This window comes from Athene cunicularia (genome assembly GCF_003259725.1).
Source record: "Athene cunicularia isolate RWA chromosome 3 unlocalized genomic scaffold, athCun1 chr3_part1, whole genome shotgun sequence".
In the NCBI taxonomy this organism is placed as follows: Eukaryota; Metazoa; Chordata; class Aves; order Strigiformes; family Strigidae; genus Athene; species Athene cunicularia.
In genome coordinates, this window is record NW_020799097.1 from 98,530,076 (window position 1) to 98,556,193 (window position 26,118).

Below are 26,118 nucleotides of genomic sequence, written 5' to 3' on the forward strand. Positions count from 1 at the left end.
TAAGGAAAAATTCAAAATAATATAGTTAATATTATGTAAAACACTTATCAAACCATTTCTTACACGTTATTGCATTTGGCAATCTCATCAGATTCTGTGTACAGCGTAACTGTGTAGTATAGGATGTTTAACAACTAATCTTGGTCACCAGAATGTATTTTAGCATTATACTATTCTATGCAGTTCACTTTATCTTTTGAGTAACTTAAAGTCTTTGGCCCTATGGCAAGGGTTCCTAAGAATTACTGTGATAACAACAAAATACAAAAAGCTTTTTAAAATAATTTATGGAGGGCATATTCTTTGTGCACGGAAAATTCCATCTTGAGAGAAACCTTTAAAAAACAAATGTTTTAAGCTGCCAAACACCCTCAGGACTGCATACAAAGCATTTAACACCTGTCAAAATAAGCTGTCAACACACAACAACACAAATTTTTCTAGGAATTAACCCTGTTGGATGCATGGATTAAATGTAACCAAGTTGCAGTTTCATTTAAATAGGATCCATGCAGCGTTACTGGATATAGAACACAAAGTCTTCAAAGGAGTGCAGCTGGGATGTCTTTCCTCACCAGAACCAGAAATGAACTCTTCACAAAAAACCTCAATCCTTTTTTGTGAAGAAAGAAGAAATACTAATTTCCAGCATCAGAGGTACTTCTTACCACAGTAACACTCCTTGATAGGAGAATGTATTGCATAAAACCCCCCTACTGAATTCATTTGAAATGCAGCAGGAAGGTATGAGTGGCATTCAGTATTTTTAGCTGGATGGAGGTCAAATTTTTGTAACAGTGACAAAGGGTCAAGCATATGCATGAAGAAAGTCATCTCTGGCTATTGGTAGAATCGCCCTTCACCACACTGACAAATGAAAAATTAAAACCGGATTCCCAGTCTTGCCTGAAAAACACCTAAGGGCCGCATGGGAACCCTCCTACTTCTTACGGCTTTATCAGACCGATTTACAGCTCGGTGCTGGCTTAAAGACTGAGCTTAGTAAACAAAGTTCATATCCTGGGCTGGTAGTGCAAATCATATGCAAAAGATTTCTGTCCTGGGGCCCACATTAGGGACTGAATTCTATTCCCTTGCACAAGACTGATAACTTCAGGCAGATTAGGCCAACATTTCTTAATTGGGAATGATAAATAAAATGTAACAATATGTCAATATAATCAATTCCTTTAGCTACCGGGCACACAGGATGTGAGTAAGAAATAAGTATTAATGTATGCTCTTGAATGCAAATAGTGCTTTTATAAATCTGAGCATAAGAACAAGGTACTCAAACAACAGAACACCCAGCCTTCAATCAGATGATGGCCTGCAACTGAGATAATGTTTGAAGCTTTGTTTTTTGCCAAATACTTTACAACAGCTTCAAGTTATGGACAAGTTTCTCTAACAATAAGTAATCTTAATCTTCCCTTGTCAAGTCTTTTATTAGATACCTGATTTTTTTCCTACATTAGACTGTAGAAGGGCAGCATTAAAATCTTTTACAAATAAACAGAATCACAGGCAAAAGAAACAGATATCTCTATTTTGACATGTCTGAACAAAAGTCAATAAAAGCAATTTTTTCAATTATTATTAGCAGATTTTAAGTATATACCACATTGGTAAAGATATTTTAGTAGCATAACAAAAGCCAAGAAAAGAAACTTGGTAAATAGAAATAAAGAGGATTTTCTCATTCCAAAATATTATCTAGCGGTACCCTACTATCATCTAAATTGCCAAAGGGCTTTTAAATTCCAACAATTTAAACAATTACAAAAGCAAAAGAAATACTTGCAAAATACATAACCCATAATCCCTCACACACAACACTTCACTGCTTTGCAGAGCTCTTCAGGCTAAACATAAAGCCTTTAGTAAACGTGCTGATATCCACACCCAAGATTAATTTAAGATGTTTTTGTTCTTCCCATTCCTAGGAAAGAAGGAATGCACTTGCACTGCTCTTGACTGTAAGTATGCATTTGACAATCTTATAGGCAAGCTATGGAGAGCACTACAGACACGAACATAAAAAGACTGGAAATTACTCTGAAGGGTCTGAAGAGTTTTATTTGTCATAGAGGGATGGGTTCTGCCTTGGACCAGTTAATGGCTATTTGGATGAAGATTAATGAGGTGATGTATGAAATCTGCAGACAACATCAAGCTGGGAGAAGCTGCCAGCACGCTGGGGGGATCTCGGCAAATTTGAGAGGGGTCAGTCAAAAAGTCAACACAACAACTTCAACAAATTCAGCAAAATGTCAACAAAGTCAATAAAAAGAAACTAAGTGTGCGAAAACAAAGTCAGAAGACCAATTGGCAAAGAGTATGGAGGACATCATGTGGGTCACAATAGGGCCCAACAATTTGGAGTTACAGCAAAAAAACTCTTGTCCTGTGCTGACAGGAGTAGAAATAACTATTCAGTGCTATTCAGCCCCAGCAAGGCCTCCACTGAAGACCACAAACTGAGAAAACCTGCTGCTGAAGAAGAAAGAGCCCAAGACTACAGCACATCACCTACTGAAGGTGAAGCTGAAAGCAAGATCCCTGCTTATTATCTAGAACCTTTAATCAGGAAGCTGTTAAAACAGTTAATTGGAGAGACCTACCTGAAATCATAAAAGGATATTTTTACTATTACAGTCTGCTTTAGAAACATACATACTATGTGAAATCCAGTAAATTAGCTTCAAGGAAATGCACTTACATTTTCAAATCAGTTTTAATTGGTAAAAAAATGGTTGGGAGCTTCATAACAATGGCATTAAGCCATAAATCTTAACTCACAGTGTATAAATTTTTCTAACCCAAATAGGCAACATTATATTTACACTCAAATCCTGCATTCATATTTTATAATAATTTTAAGATTCCACAGGCACCTGGAGTGCCACACTGGCAGGCTATGCAAGTAATTACTCCTGGTAAAAACAAAGATGCAAATGGTCTTAGCATATACATAAATAAATTCACTAAAATAATGCAATTTCATAATATTTTGACTTTAAAGTTCACTTGCTTTTATCTACCAAACTGATACATACTTATCTGCATTCTTTGCCACTTTTGATATTAATTTAGATGTTGATGCTACTCTCAGCAGCTTGTTACGACTGTCATCTGAACTCTCCCAGGTGCTGTGAGGTTTTTCAGCAGTCAAGGATTTCTTTATGCTAGAAGAAACAAAAATGTATTTTAAAATGACAACATAATAAGATAATCAAGACTGGAACTGGTATGCAACAGACAGATCAAGCAGCAGGAGACAAAAGCAGAGCTAGGTCTTCCTTCAAGCTGAAGCATGAAACAGGAAAAAAAGGTTAGTCAAAAAGTTCTAACTGGATGAATGAAAACAACTGAGCAAGACAGTTGCCAAATGTTTTATCCATTCCTTTCCATTTCCAAATGTTCTTACATAAAAACTTGAACAATGTAACTCTGTACTCCATTACTATATTGCTAACAAATTGCAAAAGTGGAAAAAAAAATGAGGCTACAGTATATTAGCCTTAAAGAATAAATTATGAAAAAATAGCTTAAGAAAGTAACAAAGAAAAGTAGAACTTTTTTCCCTGATTAACTGTTCACCAACTTTAACACACTGATTTCTGAGACAGAACAGTTTTATCAGATTACAGTTTCATACGACTGTTTTGCAGACAGCACATTCTAAATCACATTAATGACTTTAATCTTTTTGAAACTATTGTCTGCAAACTTCTTGCATGAATAAGGCAAGCCAGGTTTGGTCCAATACTACAGACTATTAAATCCATGAATTCTGATATAATTTTTCAGCCATCTTATTGTAGCCAATTTACACTAATGGGAACTTGCAAGTTTTGCAGTCACTAGTTCATTAATCTCACACACATCTTAATCATGGAAAACACATCTAAAAGTGATCTAGTCCAGATTATTCTTCAACCATCTGATTTAGAGTCTGCATATGTCCTGCTAACAATATCATACTTCATCCCGTCAGAAATGCTTTTTGCAGGAGTAAGTCCTGAACTGCAACCTTAGAAATGGCAAGCTCCTTCCACAGCACCTCAAGAGGCTGAAAGGTCCTGCGACGAACAACTTAATCAAGTTAAACCATTAGGAGACAAAAAAAGGCATTTATATTTTTTTCCCCCACACTGCAAAAGATTAGTAAGCGAGACTTCAGACAAACATCTTTACAGTGAGATACCAGGCAGGAGAACAGGCCGCAAGTTCAGCTTCAGACAACTTAAGAGTTTGTGCAAGACATGGAGACAGAGCCTCTATGAAGTGTTATAACATGCATCAGTCAAGTGAAAGTTCAAATATTTATTAGAGCTGTGAATTCAAGCAATGCAAGACAACATAATCCTGTGAACTACAGTAAATTACAGAACAATAAATTTCATTTATTTAAGAGCTTGTTTCAGTCTTCTAAATGTTAAACAATAAAAGAAAATTTCACACCCTCCAAAACAGTAAGGTGACAATGTACAAAAAAAATTAAAAAAGAAAACACACTGAGTGATATGCATAGTTTTGAAACTCAGATATAATCACCCGAATCTTAAAATTCATTTTCTTGACTTTAAAAATCCATTAAAAAAAAAAAAAGTACCATTTTTTCTGTGCCTAATTCCCACTGAAATGAGTGGGAACTTGGAGGCAATCCTAAATAAACTTCTACATTCACTCAAGTCAAGCAGTTCTATGATTTGGGTGTAAAAGAAGAGCTTCACTCATGTAAAGAATCAAAATTAAAATGAAGTGAACGACCCTGCAACCTAGAAGGAATTCAAAAGTGAAGGGCCGTAAAAGAAATCTGAACTGCAGTCACTTTACAATAATTTGAGAAGAAAAACTCCTGAAGGAAGAGTTGCAATGATACGAATATTTAAAAAATGCCATTACAAGATATAGTAAATGGCCATGTGCAAAATACACTCCACAACTCAGCTACCTGTGAAGCGTATTTTGAGAAGGATCAAGTCAGTCATCATATATTTTAGAATAATGACTGATTATAAGTAATCTACCATATCAGGATTTCAATCAAAAAAATCCCCTTTGTAATCTTAAAAATTTACTCCAAGATAAACTAAAGTTTTACATATTTGCTCTGTTTCAATGCATGTTGAATGCATCTTCTGTAGCACAAAAAATATCAAACATTATTAACTTGATCATGAGATTGAAACTATTTCATGTGATGACTTTTCAAATATGAACTCGTTATCATTACAATAATTTTCCAGTTCTGTAGTGTGGTACTGTGAAAACCTTTTAGCTGGAGCAGAACTCTTGCTTTCTTGAGTTTGCCTGTGTGTTTGGAGAGTCTGTGAGGAGGGCTGGGGAGAAGGTGATGCTTGAGTTTGTGGACTTTGATCATTAGAATGAGATTCCTCTTTTTTTTCTTTCTGTCCTGGAGGTTTTTCCTTCTTTTTTTCTGTACCGCTGTAAAATAAAGTATAACACAGGGGGAAAAAACAAAAGAGAACAAGCAAATAAATTAAAAAGATGGGAGAAAATGCCCTCTGTGAGACGATGGGAGAAGCATGTAACAATTTACTCTATATAAACACTGAAAGAACATTGATTTACTCACTCTTTTCAGGTTAGCACGTTGCTGATTTAAGATGTAGTCACAAACTCCAAAAACAAAACAGGTGAGGGGGGCATGGAAGATTATGTACTTATTTTTACTGTGTAGTTGCACTGTTTACTCTCTGACTTTAAAATTAATATGACTTTGATTTCAGTGTTTCTTTCATCTGCGGGAGCTTCTACAGCATTCAAAGCTGACACAAGTTGATGCACCACGAGTCTGCCATCCCTCGGAACAAAAAAAACATTGTCTGGTGCAGCTCATTGACTACCTCACCACGCTGCCAGCCAAGGCTCAGTGCAAGCAAAAGGTAGGAGCGTGACTTGCACTCTCTCAAATTAGCTTGAGCCTGCCATGAAACTATACCTGTCTCTGTATTTCTGCACATGTATGTGATACTGCTCATCTGCGCTATCACGGAAAGAGTGAAATGCTGTTGCTGGTGCTTGTGCTCTCCCTGGGGGCACCAGAGTTCAAAGGAAATCATTCCTGAAAACTCACTGCTGCTTTGATCTGTGGCTGACTATCTCAGGCTGTCTTGCCACTTCTTTAATGCCTTCAGTAAATGACAGCTGAGAATACAGTTTTGTTTTCATAGTGCTGTATTTATTAGGTTAACATTTGAAACAGCTTTAAATGCATGTCACTAACAACCTAACCATAGGTCCACTAAGTAAACAGAAAGACTAATTAAAAGGCTATTCTATAAAATAGCATGCTTGGCAATATAATGAATCACAGAAATAATAGCAGCATCTGAAAGAGAATAGTATTCCGTAGTTCAGTCCATTATTTTTTTTTTAAGATTAAAAAAAAAAAATCTTCCAAGAAAAATTTCTCAGTGAACAAAGCAAGATACAAACACCGGCTATAAAGGTAAAAAGGAAGATTTTTCTCTTAGGTTTAAAGTAACCTGCAAAGTAAAAAAGAAACAGTATCTTTCTGAAGGGGAACATCCAGATTTCTATTCCCTCTCACCAATCCCCCCTAACCCTTGTATAATTATTTGTGTTACCATTTACCTTTCCCCATGAAACAATAAAAAACAGCAAGACAATATTCAAAATAAATGAATAAAAATGGGTTCCTGATTTTAATATAACATTCATAGGACCCTCTTTTTGTTTCATTTATTTCCATTAAAGTGTATCATCTACCACCAAGGCAAATCCCTCAACTTTTCTAAATGCTTTCAAAGAACAACTGAAGAACAGGTCAAAACATGAAAAATAATATAAAACCCAAAATACATTTATAAGGATCACTCAGGATTTCTTCTGTAAACCATATTTACTAGTTTAAAATGTCAATATAACCCATCAAAATTACATTTTTCTTACAGAAAAACAGATGGAAACAGAACAGAAAGAGCTTTCACATTTCTTAAGGGCACGTGATCATAGAGAACAAAGCTTGAAGAACTGTGAGGGTTTGGTTAATAATTTATAGCCAGAAATCCTTGATTAACTAGAAGCATAAAAATTACTGGTTTTTAATCAAAATACTTAGCTTGCATTGCTGGATGCAAAAGCACACTAGATATTCTTAAACTTTTCACAGTCTGTGGCAAGAAATGCAGTGTAGCTATATAAATTCTTGGAATCTCTAGTCACTAAAGAAGAGTGTCTCTACTTCTAATCCAACAGGTACACTCATAGACCTCAGTATTAATTCGTCCATAAATACAGGATTTCTCACAAGAAAGTCCATCCACTAGGACAGACCTCTCTTTTTTTCCCCCCCCCCTTTTTTTTTTTTTTCTTTAAAGAAATCATCTTTCAGGAAGACATGTTTCCAATTTTCACTTTCATTCTACTTGGGGATTTCAAAATACAGTCTAATAATAGTAAAAGAGATGAGGGATGCAGGAGGAGAGAGAATATACAGATACTGACTTCCATAACTCCAGCTTGTAAGTCTACAAAGAATAGTCCTACTTGGTCAGAACAATGGCTCACCTGGTACCATGTTCTGTCTCTGACAGTGGGCATAAAGGAGCTCACCAGTGAGGACGTGCAGTCCCTTTCCCCATATTTTTTGTAATATCCTGTTTACAATGACACACCAGCAATCCTGCAACTCCCCTCTGCATTTCTCTACCATGCTCAGGTGAATACCACCTGCTGACAGCAGCATATCATCTAACTTAGCAATTTGGTCTCGTATTTTCTGTGTTCTTACCTAAAATCCTTTAGCTCATCTGATCCATCTCCTAGAAACCACAGGTTCAATGTGGGAATCTCTTCAATGGCTTCACTGAGCTTGTCAGCTGTGGACTATGTTTCACACCTCTGTCATTAGGTTCACTCCTTAACTTCTCTGTTGGGCCATGAGAGTCACTGGGCCACTCTGGTTTCTCCAAGCAGCACAAGGTTTACCTTGGGTTCCAACACAGTGCTTTCTTTCATCTACCACCAGGTTGTAAGTGGGCTTCTTTTTCGATTGCCATTTTAATGTGAAAGTAAGTCACGTAGGTATGTGGCAGCCTTGCTATTGAATATTTTTGTGCTGAATTTATTTTGTTTGCTCTCTCCTGCTGAAATCTTCCACTTAATCGTATTATGACTGCTATTACAGAGCAGCTCTCCCACTAATACCTCTTGAACTAGATCTTGTGCAACAGCTGAAACCAAAGCAAGACCAGCACCTTTTCTTGTGGGTTTCTAAAGACTAGTTGTTCTGGGAAACAATAATTTAAAGCATCCAAAAATTCTTTCCAAATCCCAACTCGATAAGGCATTTCTTTAGTCTACATGTGAGTATTACTAGCTGTCCTAATTCTGCAGATACTCTAGTTTCACTTAACACAATGTTTTATCCTTTGGACCACAACACATTGGCAGCTACTGTGAAGGTGGGCCATTGTGAAACATGAAAACTACTCTTACCAGAAGCCATTTTCAGAAGAATATTTAGTCCTAATGAAAATGATCAAGCAGGTCTTTGTGAAAGTCATCTGTAGAATGCAGTACAAACCTGTTTCCAACTGTAGTGACAATACAAGGTATGCAGCATGGTTTTTGCTCTAAAGTGTTTTTCAATCTCTATCACGAGCCAGGTGTAGACTATAGGGATGAAATTTTCTCAACATGTAAATGATTTCATCTCTGTTGATGGGACATCATCTACCTGCTGTTCATGGTGTATGCCCGGGCTCTAGTTTTAGTGACAGCTGATATTTTAGCATACTTTTGTTGAAATGAGACATGCTGCTGCTGTGCAGCTATTGAGTCATCAGATCATCTCCATTATTTCAGTGTTCAGGTTGGTAGAACAAGGACTGAACAGTCCAGGAAATGAAACAGAAGAAATTCTCAAAGATGGCAGGTCTTTAGAGGCCAGAGCCCCAGAAATGTCCAACATTAAGACTGCACAAAATTCAGACATTAAATTTCAACAACAATCACAGTTTGCACACAAGTAGGCCTTCTATTATTTGTGACTATATGTATGGCTACATATATTTAGAACACAAAAAGCTATAGGCAGGTTATGAGGGATGTTTGCCAACTTAGTGTAATTCTACATCAGCAGATGACCATGTCCACCTACTGCACCAGTTCAACCTCCGCCCAGAAGAAAAGCCCAGACAAGTTGATGTGAAGCATCCCATGACCAGCCAATACTCTCCTTTGGCCTCCTTCCTTCTCAACTGTGACAAGAATGTCAGAAATAGATACATTTACCCTAACTTTACGGAAATGTCTCCTACTTATGTTGCCTACTAGGAATGCTATTTGGCACTGAATAGTTTTCCTGTTGTTAAAAAACGACAACCACAAAGTCCAAGATCTGACATTTTCTTTCACCTTTTTTTAACTGATCATTTTAGAAAAGGGCAAGTCTATCTTCTTAGAAATACCAAACAAATTTCATGGGAGCGTATAAAGACAGGAGAGTGAAAGGAACTGCTGAAAAGGTAACTAAAGAGGGGACCTTAAGCCTTCCTAAAACAAGCCATGAAGAACGGGGTTGCATATCTTCAGATGCATTGGAAGCACCAAACCTCCCGTGGACAGTTATTTGGGTGCCGGGGTAGAGCTGCCCTCTGTATATTAAGGCTTTCATCTTTTGGCCTATCCAGGTCCCCTTTTAAAGACCTTAACTCAGATGAAAGGGATGCCAGCCACTCTATTCTACTCTTCTTCTGTAGTCAAGTGTTGAGCAGCCAATGTATCAAGAAGGTGATTCAGTGCAAACGCAAGCCTAACACCACGGTAACTGGGCTGGCTCTCGTCAAAGTGCCGAGAGCCACAGAGGTAAGATTAATGGAAAAGTGCTAAGCAATACCTTCCTCCAGGAATGTCTTTTGTCCCGGTGCCTGTCACACTAGCAGAGACACACAGTGATCACTTTCTGATTTATTGTTAAAAAGTAAACATAAGGATTCAATAAAAAGAAAGATATGCAACTCTACACAATCAATGGAGAAGAGCAAAGATCAGGGCATTAACCTTGCTTTCCAAATTCCAAAGGGTGCTAAAACTTTTTCTGGTTTGTTCTCATACAGTTTATATTTGCATACAGCATTTTTATTCCGTGAAGTATATAATTTCCCTGTCTTGTTGTATAGCACAGTATTTACAGCCACACTAGAAGATAAACCAGCCACTGGAGTTACCAGAGTACTCTTACAGAGGCCAAGAATTTGTTCACATAATTTACCACATTTATATGTTGAGTATTCTCTGTCCTGGGACTGTGCCGGGCAGCCTGTTCTTCCCAACAAACTGAAATAGGTGCTAACCCTACTGATTAAAAAAAGCCATGTAATCACTGTCTGACAGACCCATAGAAGAAAGTAGTTATACAAACACTCTGTTTACTGTATGCAGCTGAAAACATTACATGAGGGGAAAAGCTACTGCTTGGTGCTTGGCTCATCTGGCTTACAAATACTCATACAGTGTTATTTCTACACATTTGAGATCTGATACAGATATTCTTCACAAAAATATCTTCTACAGATATTTGGGTTAAGATTTTCTACATTAAAATGTAAAATTTTATCTTACACAATTCAGTATTGTTTCATAGCTATTTTGCTATTGCCTACTATTTACACTCCAGACAATGGAGGCAGTTTTGTCCTTTAATTTCCTTGGGAAAAAATAAAGATGCAGATGAATACCAGAAGGAAAAATTGTCCATTTGTACTGGAAATACATTTGCCCATTCTGTCCCTTAGTAAGGATGCATTTTGGACACTATACACTATAGAAATACTCTCTATTTATAAATTCTTTTTAGAACCCTGATGCAAGCAGTCCAACAGCATGGTACATCTCCAAAGTTTATTTGCGCTTTACCAGACTTCAGGAAGCTCTGCTGAGGGTCATGCAGAGGCAAAAATCAAACTCTTGCTCTATTTGTTTGGGGTTTTTTTTTAAAAAGCAATTTCAATTTTAATAGCAAGTCGGTACCTTTTTGCAGCGGATGAAAGAGTTTCTTTTCTGGCAACAGAAACAGAGGAACCATGGCTTGTTTTCCTGCTTCCTGTACTCCCATTAGTTATACAGGACATTGAGATAGCTTCTCGGAGACTTGGTTGACCTAGAAAAAAAGTAATATTGAAGAACATGAGGTTTTACAGCTGTATTCAAAGATCCATCTGAAAAAGCAAAAGCTCTCAGATGTGGATCTGGTATAATATGGCACCAGCCCCAGCATTCAGGACAACTATCTAGCTTATATCCAGTGACAGACATTTATGAAAGCTAGGCAGCTGGAGATGGGAGACCTGGGACACTAAGACAAGCAAGAATACGCTCTGACAGAGGTCAACTTTTCTACTGCCATGTTGCCAGCAAATACATTAATTCAGCCACATCTTCTTCCAGTTGTGATCCACAGGGAGACTTATAGATTACAGCTAGCCTTTGGAAGCTGGTTAGCTCCAACAGCTGTTGGACAGACAATCTGATTATTTCAGCTCTGTTGTTCAAAACCATCACAGCTCAGATAACACCATGAGGTTTGTTGCTTTCAACTGGTTTGGTTTTTACTGAAGTTCAAAGAAGTTGCAGACAGAAGCCCTGTCTATACTGAAAAAAAATTAGGTTATTTAAGGGTTGTGATCCTGTGTTCTTCATCTAAAAATGAAGATTTTCAACTTGTTTTCAGCTACCCCTTCCACACTATATTATACACACTATGGCATAGTTATTAAGTTTCTGATATATTTCACTCCATAGAACATCTGCTACATCCAGCAAACATTACAGACTCCCTCCAGGGATGAATCAAGACTGTATATGTGAAGAAGGCTGTTGTCTGTCAGATGCCAACTTCACTCATTGCAGAAGTTTGAAACTATGCAGTGAATGTGGGAGGGGATTGCAAGGAAGACGGAGGAGTGAAGGCTCTTCTATTTAAAGAGCTGAATGCTAGCCTGGCAATTGGCTGCCAGACCTGCCTCTGTCACAGACCGTCGGTGAAATACAAGGCATTTTACTCGAACCTGACATTTCACCCTTTCCCACTAGTTGTGTGTGTGTTGCCTTTTTTGCATGCCTGTCTTATTTTTAAGGTCTTACTCAGAAAATGAGTTTTGCCTCTTCCTTCACCCCAAGTGCTAAATTTGTGCTTTTCCCCTCTGAAGCATTACATGCCCTGAGAAAATCCCTGGGCTAATCTGACATTAAGCATCCAAAAATCAGCAGTCACTTTTGACCCCCTCTCTGTGCCCCATCCCCAGTTCACAAACAGAAAGTTGCTACCGCATCTCATGGGGTCGTGATGTCCAGCCCCTCTGACTTCAGCAACAAGCATGAAGGACACGACTGACAGGAAAATAACATGTCTGTGTTCATGGCAGGCTTGGAATAGTGTGAGATAGATAAGGCATGAGGCCACGCATTGAAGATAAAAGAAAGGAGTAAAAAAGCAGTGAGGGAGAATCAACTGCTCAGCACGCTGAATGTAAACTCACACAGATGCATCATTTAAACAACACCAGAATTTGGTCCATCTGTCACATCGCAGTTCTATCAGGCAGGCTGAGAGGCAAATTAATTCTTATTTTAAACAAGCACTTTACATCCAAGAGATACCCATCAAGGGAATATTAGATTTCAGAACTACTGGGAAGATGGCAGAAATGGCCTGACCTGCACTAACCATATATTGCTTTAAACACACCAAGCAGCATGTGACCACATCTGAAAATTCAGATCAGGAAAACCAAAAGGAGCATACAGAATATTCCAGGCAGAAATGAGAATAAAGGAAATCTGAAGAAAGTAAAGACACACTTAGATACAGAAACACTGCAGTGATCATTGCTCTTCCTAAATTGTGCCTAAATCAACTTAGTGTGATTCCTTTCAACCAGTACTTCTTAGAGACTGTTTTACTTGCAACATACACATTTGGAATACAGATTTTATTTTAAAAGTTAATATACTGTACAAAACCTCTAAAGCTTAAGAGATTTTTACCCCCCTGTGTACTTAGATGCAAGAACAAAAGCGTATGACCTTAAAAAGCATTTTTAGTATTAGAAGCCCATAAATTAGCTTCTTTTATTTTCAGTGACAAAGTAAATCATCTTCTTTGTGGAGATGCATAATATCAAGGCCTATGCTTCACTCTTGAACTGCATATGACCTTAACATCCCCGTCTGCTCATTGTAATAAATCGATGCCTCTCCAACCAGCACTAGAACGGCTTTCCAGAAACGTGAATCGGGAGACATAACGGCGGTAATTCTCAGTAGGGTGGGTAAAGCATTCTGTGGAAAATGTAAAGAACAATGCTACAGACATCATACACAAACTTAATAAGATGAGGAACAAACTGGTCAGTTTTCTCAAGCAAGGAACACATGGCTATATTGCTCATGGACAACAGCTAGAAGAATTCCCCCTACTAGGTAAGAAAAGTGTTACATCCAAGGACAAAACTGATTATGAATAAAACTGTACATCAATATATACTCATAACAGGAACGTGCACTGCTCCATGCAATGATGAATGCAATAATAATAATTTAAAAAGGATCCATATGGCAGTTTGAGTTATTTGCTTTTCAATAATGTGGATATTGATGGTAGATCTGCAGAGTACTTCCTAATTTCAACAAGTGACATGTACAATTAAGTTTGAGATGAAGATTTTTGAATCAAAGTAAGAACAATTTTTGTAAAATGACATATTCCTGATCTCTTCAATCATTCATTTATTGAAAAAGTGACCAAAACATTTGGACACAGAACAAAACATCAATAACTATGAAAAACCGCATTGAAAGCCTTTTTTTTTTTTTTTTTTTTTTTTTTTTTAAGTGTCAAAAAATATATCAGGGTTTCTTACACACCAGAAGAAAATCTTGGTCAGTCATCGCTGAGTGTGCCACACTCAATGCACAATAAAGTGTAAAAAACAACAAAAACAATGAAAAAGAAACTAAAAAAAATCCCAAACCCAACACCCCTAAGAAGTAAGCCCCCCTCCAGACTCTCTCTCTCTATATATACACATTTTTAACTAGCTATTCAAAAGTGACCTTCAGAATACCTATTTTTAAAGGGAGAGGGGGAAAAAAAAAAATCAAGTAAACTATTATATGAAAAGAAAATGCATTTAAATTTTACACTGTGAGAGTAAGGGCAAGTTTAAGCCCTGAGCACATCCCAGGCAGTGGAGCAGTGAAGCTTGGTTGCCCACAGGTCAGAAATACACAACTGGGATCTTCCCAGCAAGGTCAGAAGCCCAGGTCAGAAGCCAAGCCAGAACCATCCAGCTCTCTTCACAACTCTTAATAAGGGCATCTCTACAGTCAAAATATGTCAAAAATGAATAACACTATAACCTTCTTCACTGTGGAGATAGTCTTTCATAGCAGTCAAGCAACTTCGCTTCACAGAAATAACAAAGTGGCACAGGAGAACACAAATTCCAGATCAATAAACTAAACCAATTGAGTTCTCCCAGCCCTCGGATTGCACATCTCTGCCAATATCATGTCATACGTCACCTACTAGCATAAACAGTCTGAAATTTTTCAGACTGAATAGCACTCAGCTTTATCTGTTAGTTTGGAACAAAAGCCAGACATAAACTGCACGTAAAATGAAAGCCACTATATGGTGACCAGGATTAAAGCCAAATTGTCAGAGATCAAAGTGGTAAAAAATGTCTTTTATGGATAATGGATTCATCTCCGTTCTGATAATTTTCCTAAATTGCCATAAATTTCAACATATCTGTTGAGTTCAAAAGAACTATTTCATTAACATCTGTCAAGTATACAAGTGTGTGAATGAAAGATAAGTAGGATTAGAAAAAACAGACCACAATAAACCAAGAATCTATTTTCAACTCTTTATCAGTCTTGATTAGCTAGGGGAAAAACAAGCCAAGCTGTACGAGACAGTGGTAAGTTTTGAAAATGTGTGTCCTGTGATAACATGAGAGCATTTCTTTCCAAACATACATATAAGGTACTAGAGCTGAGGATCAGTTAGTAATTCACTTCTTCCTAAACCCAAAAGTTACAGGGTTTTTTATGTTAAAATACAGTTTATTATGTTATTATTTGTGTTAACTGGAACAACGATTTGCTTAATATCTTTGTATTGACAGGTAAACTGACTTTCTTCTAAAGAAAAACACACCCTTCTTTCTTTTCTTCGGTTAGTTTCAATGTAAACTAAGACACTTCATTCAAGTGGATTTAAAACAAAACGCTCAACAAATTAAATATTAATTTTTTTTTTTTTTTTGGTTACAAGAAGGCATACAACATCCAAGTCCTTCAACAACCTTAGAATATTTTATTTTCAACAAAACTTTACATAGATTTCTATCTTTCAAATCTATTACATGCCTAGGGGTTTTGTGCAAATAAAACTGATGGCTTGAAGGACAAAAGTCCAATTTAGTACTCTTACTAAAAAGAAGCATGTAGTGTGTGTTCAACCACACTATTAGTCACCAGAGAACCCACACAGGTGAGCCACAGAAAAACAGACTGAAATAGTTCTAAGTGTAGCAGAACGTATGATTTTATCTGCACTTCCTTCCTAAAATAAAGACATCAAAACCAAACTAGAAATTATGACAAATCCTAAACTTACTTCAAGATGTTAAGTTGTACCAAAGCAACTAACCACAGTCACTGCTCTGCTTCCAAAGGATGTCAAGTCCTTCAGCTCATGGAAGATGCTGGCAAAGAAATAGCTTGGAAACACACTAAGACTCTTTTCAGAAAGAGTATTCTATTATGAAGGGTAGTGAAATTCTTCTTCAGCATTTTGTTTTATTCAACTACTTCCCTTACATAGTAAGAGTCAAATTCTAATTCAGTTTTTTAACCAGAAAAAATGTTCTCGTCTTCTATCACATGAACAAACATTACAGCTCAGGGCAAGATACCAGTTCTCAAATAATGACCAATATAAATCAGGAAAAAATAATTTGGTTCATTAGCTATGGGTCATGCTTAATCTTGTTTAATAATCCAATTTTAAGGCAAAATTAAGTTTTGACAAACTTTAATATTCTTACAATAATTATATATAGCTGCAAAACCCCAATCCTTTTTATATTTATTTTTAATTGAAGTCAAATTTCATAAATCTCAACTGGCAACTGGCTATTAAACATGTATTATTTGTCTTTATTAAAGGCAGAACTATCTAAATAGAGGTAAGTTAATATGCGACATCTTGAAATGCAAGTGAATCTCTCCCAGTAAGTAGATAAGCTAATTACAGTGTTAAGAATATACATATTCATTTAGAGATCTCCTACAAAATTTTTATAGTTAGTGACTTGTCAATGCACACATTTCTAACTGTAACTAATCCTCCTAGAGATTCAGCTTTAAAGCTGAAGAGTCTAGGGGAGCCATGCCCCTGCTCTGATGCTTGGCTCTTTGGGCAGGCATTTAAAATCTTACTCCCCAGGGAAACTGAAGTCTTCTTCAGTGTGGGAAAGACAATTGCTTATTCAAACCACACAGCCCTTTTCTTCCTCCCTCCCTTCCATCTTATAATTTTGTGATACTTTCACAGAAGCACCATCTACTTCCTGAACCCACTGCCAAATGACCTATATCCAAGCAGAAGAAATAAAACTTTAACTACAGTAATCTGAAATAATTTGATATACTCTGGCAAACAGTGATGAAAGAGCTACTCAAGCACTATAAACAACAAGCAGTTTTTATTTGAAAAAGTGGCACTGTTTCACTCTTCCAATGTTGCAATTCTTAGTTTGAGAAGCATCATGGAGAACAGCAGAGTACCACTCAGGAGAATTTGCCCACAGTGTTCTAAAAAAAGCACACAAATGCACAAAACACATCCAAAACTCTAAGAAGTATACAGAAGAAATATGAGGACACTTATCACCGCAACTGAAAAACACTCCTCTACAATGCTCTGAATATGTTCTCCAGTGAACAGGATTAAATTACAGAAGTTGGGGGAAAAAAAAAAATAAAAAATTGAACTTTCTTCTTCTTCACTTCTCTACTTAAATTTGGTTTAGCTGGTTAGTGATCTTTAGTTCATTTATGCCCTCTAGATCCATATTCTTTGAATAAAGGAAAGCACATGAAGAACATCAAGAATAGTAAGTATAACAGAAGAAAAAGAAAATACTAAAGATGACAGAGGAGAAGATAGGAAAAAATGGGGAAGAAATGCAGAAAATATAATTTTAATGCAGAAAGAACAGATGGCACTAAAACCAATACCTGGAAAATCCATTAAGATCTCAAGAGTATCATTACTTGTTATGTGAGCATGCAGCCTTCAGACTTCAATTGGACTATTCCCATGAGCAAAGTGACACACATACAAGCTTGCAGGTTAGTTTTAGTTGTGTGGATAAGAAACTATGTCCTACCTCTACCATAAGGATTTTCCTATCTACACTTCTATTTTCTGTTCCTTTAACATTTACTGATTAGACGTGTCCCAGTTATTAGAACATTCTGCACATTAAAATGTATTAAGACTAAAACCACAAATGCAAGTCTATCTTATGCTTTCATTATAAAACAAAATGACTCCATGTTATTGAAATTAAAATACTGTTGAGATAAGGTAAAAATATAATCTGAAGTGCTTTGCCTACATTAGTGAAACAAGATGGAATTTGATGTGAGATGCTATTTAGGATTTTTCCTACTTGAGACACTGTTTCACATGAGAGAAAGGAGCAGGAAAGGAAGGAAAACTCTACAGATCCCTATTATAAAAATCCACTACACAAAAAAAAAAAAAGAAAATTTAAAATAAATATCTGCATTTCTGGTACATAGTTGCTTTTGCAGGTCCCCAAGATCACTGCTCTAAGGAAAATAAATGCTTCTTAAGTCTGCCAGCTTGCAGTGTCATGGGAGATCCTCTCTGAAAACTGCCACCTACTGCTTCAGTTTCACCTAAAGAGTTGATGCATATGAGTTATTTGATATCAACTCTTGTCCAAGCAATAGGAAATGTTTCTCCAAAGCTTTAACCCGTGACAAGCCTCCTCATTACTTCTGAGTCAGAAGAAGGACATGAACTATTTGCTCCTCTAAGGGCAGACATCAGATATACTTTCTGGTAGATGACCAGTTTTTCAGGCAAGAACTCATACCCCAGTGACATGATTAGTCTGAGACATTTTACTGGTGCCATTGTGTGCCACAAAATTGCCTCCACACCCAGAGCCTGAGGGATGAATTCTCCTGTTACATACATTTTGACACCCTGGAAGATTTTAATAGGTTTACCAGGCACCAGCTGTGAGCCAATCTATCTTGCTGGCAGCTACAAGTACCAGGCTGCTTTATGCTTTCCTTTTCTTCGGTGTCCAGGTAATCTTTTGGTTTTGGAACTTTTTGTCAATGTTAACAGCATCAACCATGCATCAACAGCAGAGACATGTGGCAACAAGACCGCAGAGATGCCAAAAGCAAAGAACTTCCCACCAAAGAAATTCTTCTTACCAAGCCATCTATTAAAAAAAGAGAGAAAGATAGAAAGAAATGGAAAAACGACAAACAATAAACACTACAATCCCCCCAAACCCTGTAGCTGCTGGGGACCTGTTCTTTAATCAAGTCCCTTCACATTTCTAATCCTTAACACTATCTTTGGATCTGGTAATTTCTCCTTCGTGTAGGTATCCCTAGCTCTGTGCAGAGATTAAGTACTATCATAGCCTTTTTATTCTGAAAAGATTTTATCTATTTAGAATGACTTTGCACTGAAAAATAATAAAGAGGAAAACAAGCCACATGTGAACACTCCCAGTCTGCTTTTCACTGTGCAGTAACAGACAAGTGCTAATTCTGTAGCAGTCTCTACTAGAGGTATTTCCCTCAAACAGTATCTCCACTTCATGCTTTCCTAGGAGGCACTTAGGTGTCTAAAAAAAAAAGAGAAAACCCTCACTCTTTCTCTTATCTTATGCAGTTCACAGAACACCTAACCCTGCATGAAGAACACCTGGCTTCTGAGACAGGGCTAGACAGACAAAATCACAGGTAGCAACTTCCTGACTGATAGCCCATGGATTAGAAATAAAAATCTACCCATGCTCATGTGAATTTGTTCACTGAAAATTGGACTAAGTTCAAAATAAGCACGCAACAAAGCTGTAAGAAAAACAAAGTGTACAAAGATAACGAAAAAAAAAAAATCTTCAGCTATGGTTGATTCAATCTGTCAATCTAAAATAAAAGACTAAGAAAAATAAGAACAGAATGAGCTCACCAGATATGCAATCCAGACAAACTAACATAAAGAATGAAGATTTCTTCTTGCACCAAGATGGGCTCTTAACTTCAGCATGAGAAAAATCAGTGGAAAAGTGATCAGGATTTCTCCCTTTCAGCATGATTCACAGTCTGTTCACAACAGTTATTTCTAGCCTATGAAAAAGACCCTCTTCAAAGACACTGCTGAGGTAGCAACAAGACAAAAAATTGAGAGATTTTAGAAAACTCATTTCAGCAGCAAATGTTTGATGGAAAGATTAAAGATAGCTTTTTCTGATACTATGATTCTTCAAAGTTCAGTTTATTTAAAAGTATTTATCTCATTGCATAGCCATACTTCAAATTAAATGTATCTCTTTCAGTGTATTCACATAATATATACACATCTATTCTCTTTACTCATTTTTTATCTTAGTAAGTATTTAAAGGCTGTTGCAAATACTCCTGTGAATCAACACCTCAGCAATATTTTTTTTAAAAAACCTACCTATATTATTTACCATGAAACTACAATTGTTGTAATGCAGAAATCCAGATCCTTGACAGGATCATGAAGACCAAAAAGAGTTTTGGAGGAGTACAATTACCTTTGCAGCAACCATGACTTGACTAGTAAGAGCCTGTTATGTACCCATAAAATACTTCAAAGAAAAATTAACAATTACTTCCTTGAGTATTTCTGTACGACAATTCAGATCTTCTGCCAATCCTACTTATTCACAAAAAGAATACATTTCTCTTTGTTAAAACATTTCAAGAGTTTATCTGCTGAATGAATTTGAAATACAAAAATCAAAAGTAGAATCTAAGGTATTGCAAAAAGCTATGCATTAACTTCTTTTGAAATATTTATTAAAATATTGATGTTTAGGTTTAAATCAATATTAATCTCAGGCTCATTCTTCAAGACTAATTTTAGACTTGTATAAAATTCCAGTGACTATATGTGAACATTTTCTTTTGTGACTCTTTATACAATCTATATGCAGCTGACTTCATGATAAACAGCGAAGTTAACATGTTGCCTGGTGGTACTGGGTAGCTGAACACAATGGGGACACATCCACCACAAATTAAATACAGTGCCAATTTGTCATAACTCATTTAAATTCAGTGTATTAGCTCGTATGTGTACATCTCTGCTGACAACCCCATCTCTTTCTTCACAGTAACATGCTGCTGTCATTAATCGTAGAGATGTAACAACACAAAGCTGAAGATATTTAGATATTCCACACTCCCCTTCCCCCCCTCAGAAAGAATGAATTTATTTTTCCCTGAACAAATTCACCCAGAGAACTTGGTATGGCCCCAAGACCACCTAAGTGCCAGTAAGGAGATGGCCCAGGGTATTTTGCAAAACACAGCAAGTTTGCCCTGCCTGTCACAGAGTTTGCTGGGAATTAGCTCCAAGACAAAGGTCTTTAGCCATGTTTGTGCATATCTAAGCTTCTCTACATTCAAATGGCAAAAATCAGTCCTCTGTTGATGACATTTTGCCCAGTTTTCCACTTGGACATTTTCTTTTTGTCATAATGGACAGCAGACAGCAGAGTGATTTAGTCGAAATACTTGCTAGAGCTCTATTTACACAGAGTTAGAGAAGGAATTCTCAATCTTGATGAGACCAGAAACACATATCGTGTAGATAAAAGCTGCATTTATAAGCAGGGATGACAAGAGTCTACCACTTAGCAAGCAATAGAGAATGGCAGAATTCAGAGCCTAGGCCAATTAAGCATCATCACTTCCTTCCATCTGGCAGAGAGACTGCAAAAACACTTAATTAAGGAATTTGATCTCTCTGACACATTTAAATAATGCAAACTTTCATCATTTTCAGCTTTTGCATTTTTAGCCTGTATAATGCAGCCACTCAAACAAACATAGGCTATGATGTGTCAGTTCAGTGTTTTACTATCATTGGTGTGATGGGTGTAGTTCAAGGCTGAAATACAGGCTCAATGCCCAGGGAGCTCTGTGCTGCATGGTTTGATGGGGATGCATGCATTTATGGTGAATTAGAACTGTGAATTATCTGAAATATGACCTTATCTTTTATTTAATCAGAGGCCCAATATATACCACAAGCATATGTAGCCATAGTTCTCTCTGAACACACAATTTTTAAGTTGGAGGAAATTCAAATAGTTCTCCAGAATAGAAAAGGAAAAGCCCATGAGCTTAAAAACAAGTATGTAAAAACTAGTGCAAACAGCATCTAGTTTTTTTACTTTTAAACAATCCTACATATTTAAAAGTTGCAGTGTAAAAGTTATTAGCCACTAACCAAAAAAGACTGCTGAGTGGCTACAGGGCCACTTCTTACAAGAAACCTACTGGTGCTCTCTGTAGGTGAACAGAAGTTAACTACATCCAGAAAGTTTCCTTATTTGGTGGAAATGTGTTTTGTGTTTTTTGTTTTGTCTTTCATTTAGGAGCAGGGGAAAATATACCCCTTCCGTTGAATAACTTCTAGGTGAAGTAAAAGCTGAGACAGAGCCACCCAGAAGTCCCAAAACCCCCAGTGGAGGTTAGACTGAAGCTGTAAAGTATTTCACCATTCAAATTAAAACAGGGACTCTAACAGGAAGTAAGTTAAATTTTCAGGGGTGTTAAGTACATAAAAATGTTAGCAAACAAACAGTGAAATTGATACGCATATATCGGGTATCTATTAGCTATAATAGATAAAGCTACTCTTTATATAACTATAAAGCCACTCTTAAAAAACTAATCCCTCCAGATCAAAATATACCTGCCTTTCCAAATGAGATAGGAAAGGGAAAAAAGTAATCAATGAAGAACATTATAAATTATAACATTCTGACTCCAGAAAGAATTTACCAAATATGGGCTTACCTTTATTTGGTGCCGATTTTCTCACAGAAGCTACATGGTCTTCAGAGATAGCAAGACGTCTTAGCACATCAGCCAATGCTGCTTTTAGCACAGTGATTTCATCTTCTTGTTGCTGTACTCTCAGCTCCAGGGCTGAGAGACGGTCCTGGACATCAGACGTGCTCGCAGCTGAGATGCTGTCATCTGTACAGTGGGAAAACAGAGTAGAAAGAGGCATTTAAATGTTTTGTTCTAAACTAAAAGCCACAGAAATAAGCATGTACAGTCTGTCCCATCATTTTGAAATACTGAAGATGTTCAAACAGTCATGTTCAAGCAAATACAGAATAGGTGTTAGGTTAAACGCATCAAATTAATGCTTCAAGAAAGAAATGTTACTAATCATTAGCTTATACACAAGGCTTTAGGAGCGCTGCCCTATTAAAATCAGAGGAGGCAATGTACTTTCTGTTAAAACAGTGTAGAAAGAAAAACATGCTTATTTAAATAGCCAACTGAACTAACTGAAAAGGTATAGAACTGTGACAAAATTTTGCAATATATTCTTTTTGGAACTGTTGAAGTATTTTAACTATGATCCTTAATATTAAAGCAAGCTGTACAGTTAAAAAAAAAAAAAAAAACAAAAACCCAAAAAAAACAGTTGAACATACAAGTATTGCTAGCCATGACCTAATTGCATTAAGTGGCAATCTCAATTTAAATGGTCTAGATCAGAGTTTGTAACTTCAAATTCCTTCTCTTTAAGTTCTTTCACATAGCCACCCTGTATGCGCCAAAATCCCAAATGACATTATAACGTTTGGCCTGAAGCGGACAAAAAATAAATACACTACAAAAAGGTTCCAAAAATCTGTTTGGCCACACAGAGATAGATTAGCACTGAAGGCATAATCCAGCCAAATCTACTCTTCAGTGGTAAAAAGGAAATTACAGCTTCTTCATACTCTTTGCCTTTGACAGTTCTTTGCATTATTTCTGCCAAGCCAAAATAACACATAACAGATTTTTGTATTTGGCTGTTCCAATAAATCACAGGCTAACCACTTTAAAAAAAAAAAAAAAAAAAAAAAAAAAAAGAGAAAAAGAAAAACCCATAAAAATATGTTGCTCAATCACAAGGTACTGAATTCCTTATCCATCTTGATTTAGGCTTACTAAAAACTCACAAAGGAACTTCTAATATAGGTTTACAAAATTTACCTATGTTATACAAGCAGACATTGTAAGTCTATGAAATATATGAAATTGTATATATTTCCATTAAATATTTAAAACCAGCTAATTTACACATAGCAGTAAATAGCTGGTATTATTACTACAATTATATACAATCTAAACTTTAATTCACTAATCTTAAGAAGGCATACCAAGGGAGAAAAAAGTTAATATAAGCCACAATCCTAAAACTCTGGTTTTCACTAAAAAATAATCCTTAATCTTTGAAATACTTGCATAAGGGCACTTTTAAAATAAATGTAAGCAAAAGAAACACTGAGCCAAACCCCTACAGTAAATTAAATATGAAAGAGATTAAGGAGTTTAATGCCAACTTTTATTCAGTTAAAACATGATATTCACTAATGAAAGCCAAGAATTGAACAAACCAAACTAAAAAATCACAGTAATACTTTCACAATACTAACAAGGAATTCCTACAAGGAATTAGTAAAACAAGCTAATATTAGTATTATATGTATTCACAATTAATATTAAGCTGAAAGGAACAGTTAAGATTACATTGATAAAACAACTCCTACAAGAAGACAGCTCTGCATATTGATTTAACTCACTATTTGGTTAAACCAAAAGCAGATGTGTATCACTTCATGGTTAATACTGTATTAATTCAGGCTAATAAATAAAAAGAACTGCAGGGGAATTAATAAGGCATGTAATCAGACTGAGACCTGGAGACAACATATCAAAACAACTCTGAACAAAATGCCTTTAATATTACCAGCCATAACTATACCTCCTATATGCAGAAAAGTTATTTTAACAACTCTACAGCTCAGTATATCCAATGCTCTCTCAATAGTACTTTACAAAGCCAGACCAGTGACAGCTACCCCAGGTTGGGAATGACTGGGTAAAATACTGCTCTTAAAACCCCCTTTTGCAAAACATGAAACTCCATTGCTTTTAAGGAGCTAGGAGAAGTTTCTACAAGCACATAGAAGTTCCTAGAAGTTCCTTTGCAGCATATAAAAAGGAACTGAGCTAAATTTACAGTAAGTCATGAAGAAAAGCTTTTACTTTAGGGAAGTAAATGGAGCTGAAGTATCACCATGTAATTCATACTTTTGCTGTCTACAGTATTAGCCTTTAAATATATGCAGTGGACCAATCAAAAGGAACACAGCAGAAAACAATGACAATTATTTTCAAATTATTATAATCTTTATAACCCATCTTACACTGGATAGCAGTCCAAACAGAAGAGAGAAGTTTGATATTTCCTTAAAAAAAGAAAAATAAAAAAAAAGAGGAGGAAAGCTTAATTTTTTCCTTTTCTTTGTCTGCCAAAGCCTTCAATTAACAAACTATTAAAAGGTCTTATAATGAATAAATTATGGATAAATTCCCAGGTTATCTAAATATACAGCAGATCACTAGAAAACATATGTAAAAGAAGTAAGTAGATATGTCAAATCATCATTTTAGAAGCCAGACATTACTGTGTTCCCTGCGTGGAGTCCAAATAACAGTAATTACCAAGGCAGGAAAGGCTCCATTGTCAATCTGTCTGTCTGGTAAGCACAGACGCAAGTGCTTTGCCTGACGTGGGCATCTTTTTTACCCCCCAACTACTAACACTGACTAGACTGCTTCTGCTGAACCCCTGCACCCCAAAAAAGGGGCACACTAGATGGCTCATGCAGCTCCCAAAGCCACAGTTATGTCACTAATTAGAAACTTCAAAGGAGAACAGGAGAGCAAATCTTTCTGCCGTAAGGGTGAGCTGCAATGCGCTGAGCTCCTCAACATACTAAATGAGATGGTAGAGGAGTTGGCCAATGTTCATCTATGTCGCCTGTGCTATAGTGGCTTAACCCTTAGAAATGGCATGCAGAAGCAGAAGGACCCTCAAACTCAACTTCATCCCAACAGCTTTTCAGAGGTTGTAGCTGTATAAACAGAGCACAAGTAGGAAAACAAGGTTAAACCATTTAGCTGATTAAAAAATTGGCTGTGTGCATACAGTGGGAGAAAAGAGGTTTCAAACCACCAGCACCTACTTTGCTTTGCAGAGAGGGCACATGAGACAGTCACTGAAAGAAGCTGGATAGCAAGAGGATCACTAGGAAATCAAGAATATCTTGGTTGGTCAAAGAACACAACAGCACACTGGGAAGACATTTTATTGTTCTTATCACTCTACAGAAGCAGCATCTGCTTCAAGTGATGACAGTCATATTATCCTGGCAAATATTAGGGAATTAAAATGCATGATTCCCAACCCAAATACCTCACCCATGACAGCAAATATTCAACTGAACTCCAACATGCCCTTCTTGGCAGTGGCTTGAAAAGTAAGTCAACTAGGGATTAGCTTAAAAGAAGATGCCTTGAAAGTAAACACAACTGCAATCTTGAGATCATTTTGACAAACCTGCACAATGCAAAACTATACTTTTTTTTTTTTTTTTTTTTTTTTTTTTTTTTTAACAGAAGCTTTCAAAATCTCTTCCAGATTTCTTCTTCTGTTAAAAATACACTCTTATAATCTAAAGAACTACTTCTTCTGAAGTTTAAACAAAAAGCTTCCTTCAAGGGCATGCCCTTCCCCCTTCAGAAGGGAAAATGCAAGTAAAAAGTCAGTCACTCGCAAAGCAGAAGTCTACCTCCTCCCTTCCTTTTCTGCCACTCCTAAACATCTGTCCTTTTTTCCCCTCAGGCAGTCTCAGAAATCTATCCAGGCCTTCC

At 36.6% G+C, this 26,118-nt stretch overlaps 1 protein-coding gene across 5 annotated transcripts in view; it reads right to left on the reverse strand.

The window, feature by feature from the left end:
- The window catches only part of EML4 (echinoderm microtubule associated protein like 4), a 129,132-nt gene that overhangs the window by 52,253 nt on the left and 50,761 nt on the right, over positions 1-26,118 (reverse strand). For 3 of the 5 annotated variants that reach the window (XM_026844368.1, XM_026844365.1, XM_026844364.1), the window contains exons 2-5: positions 22,189-22,371; positions 11,029-11,158; positions 5,281-5,454; positions 3,060-3,188 (exon numbers count right to left, since the gene is read on the reverse strand). In XM_026844368.1, the coding sequence (XP_026700169.1) occupies positions 3,060-3,188; positions 5,281-5,454; positions 11,029-11,129 (404 nt within the window). In that variant the 5' untranslated portion in view covers positions 11,130-11,158; positions 22,189-22,371. The remainder of the gene's footprint in view (positions 1-3,059; positions 3,189-5,280; positions 5,455-11,028; positions 11,159-22,188; positions 22,372-26,118) is intronic. The other 2 variants (XM_026844367.1, XM_026844366.1) reach the window with 1 other exon arrangement.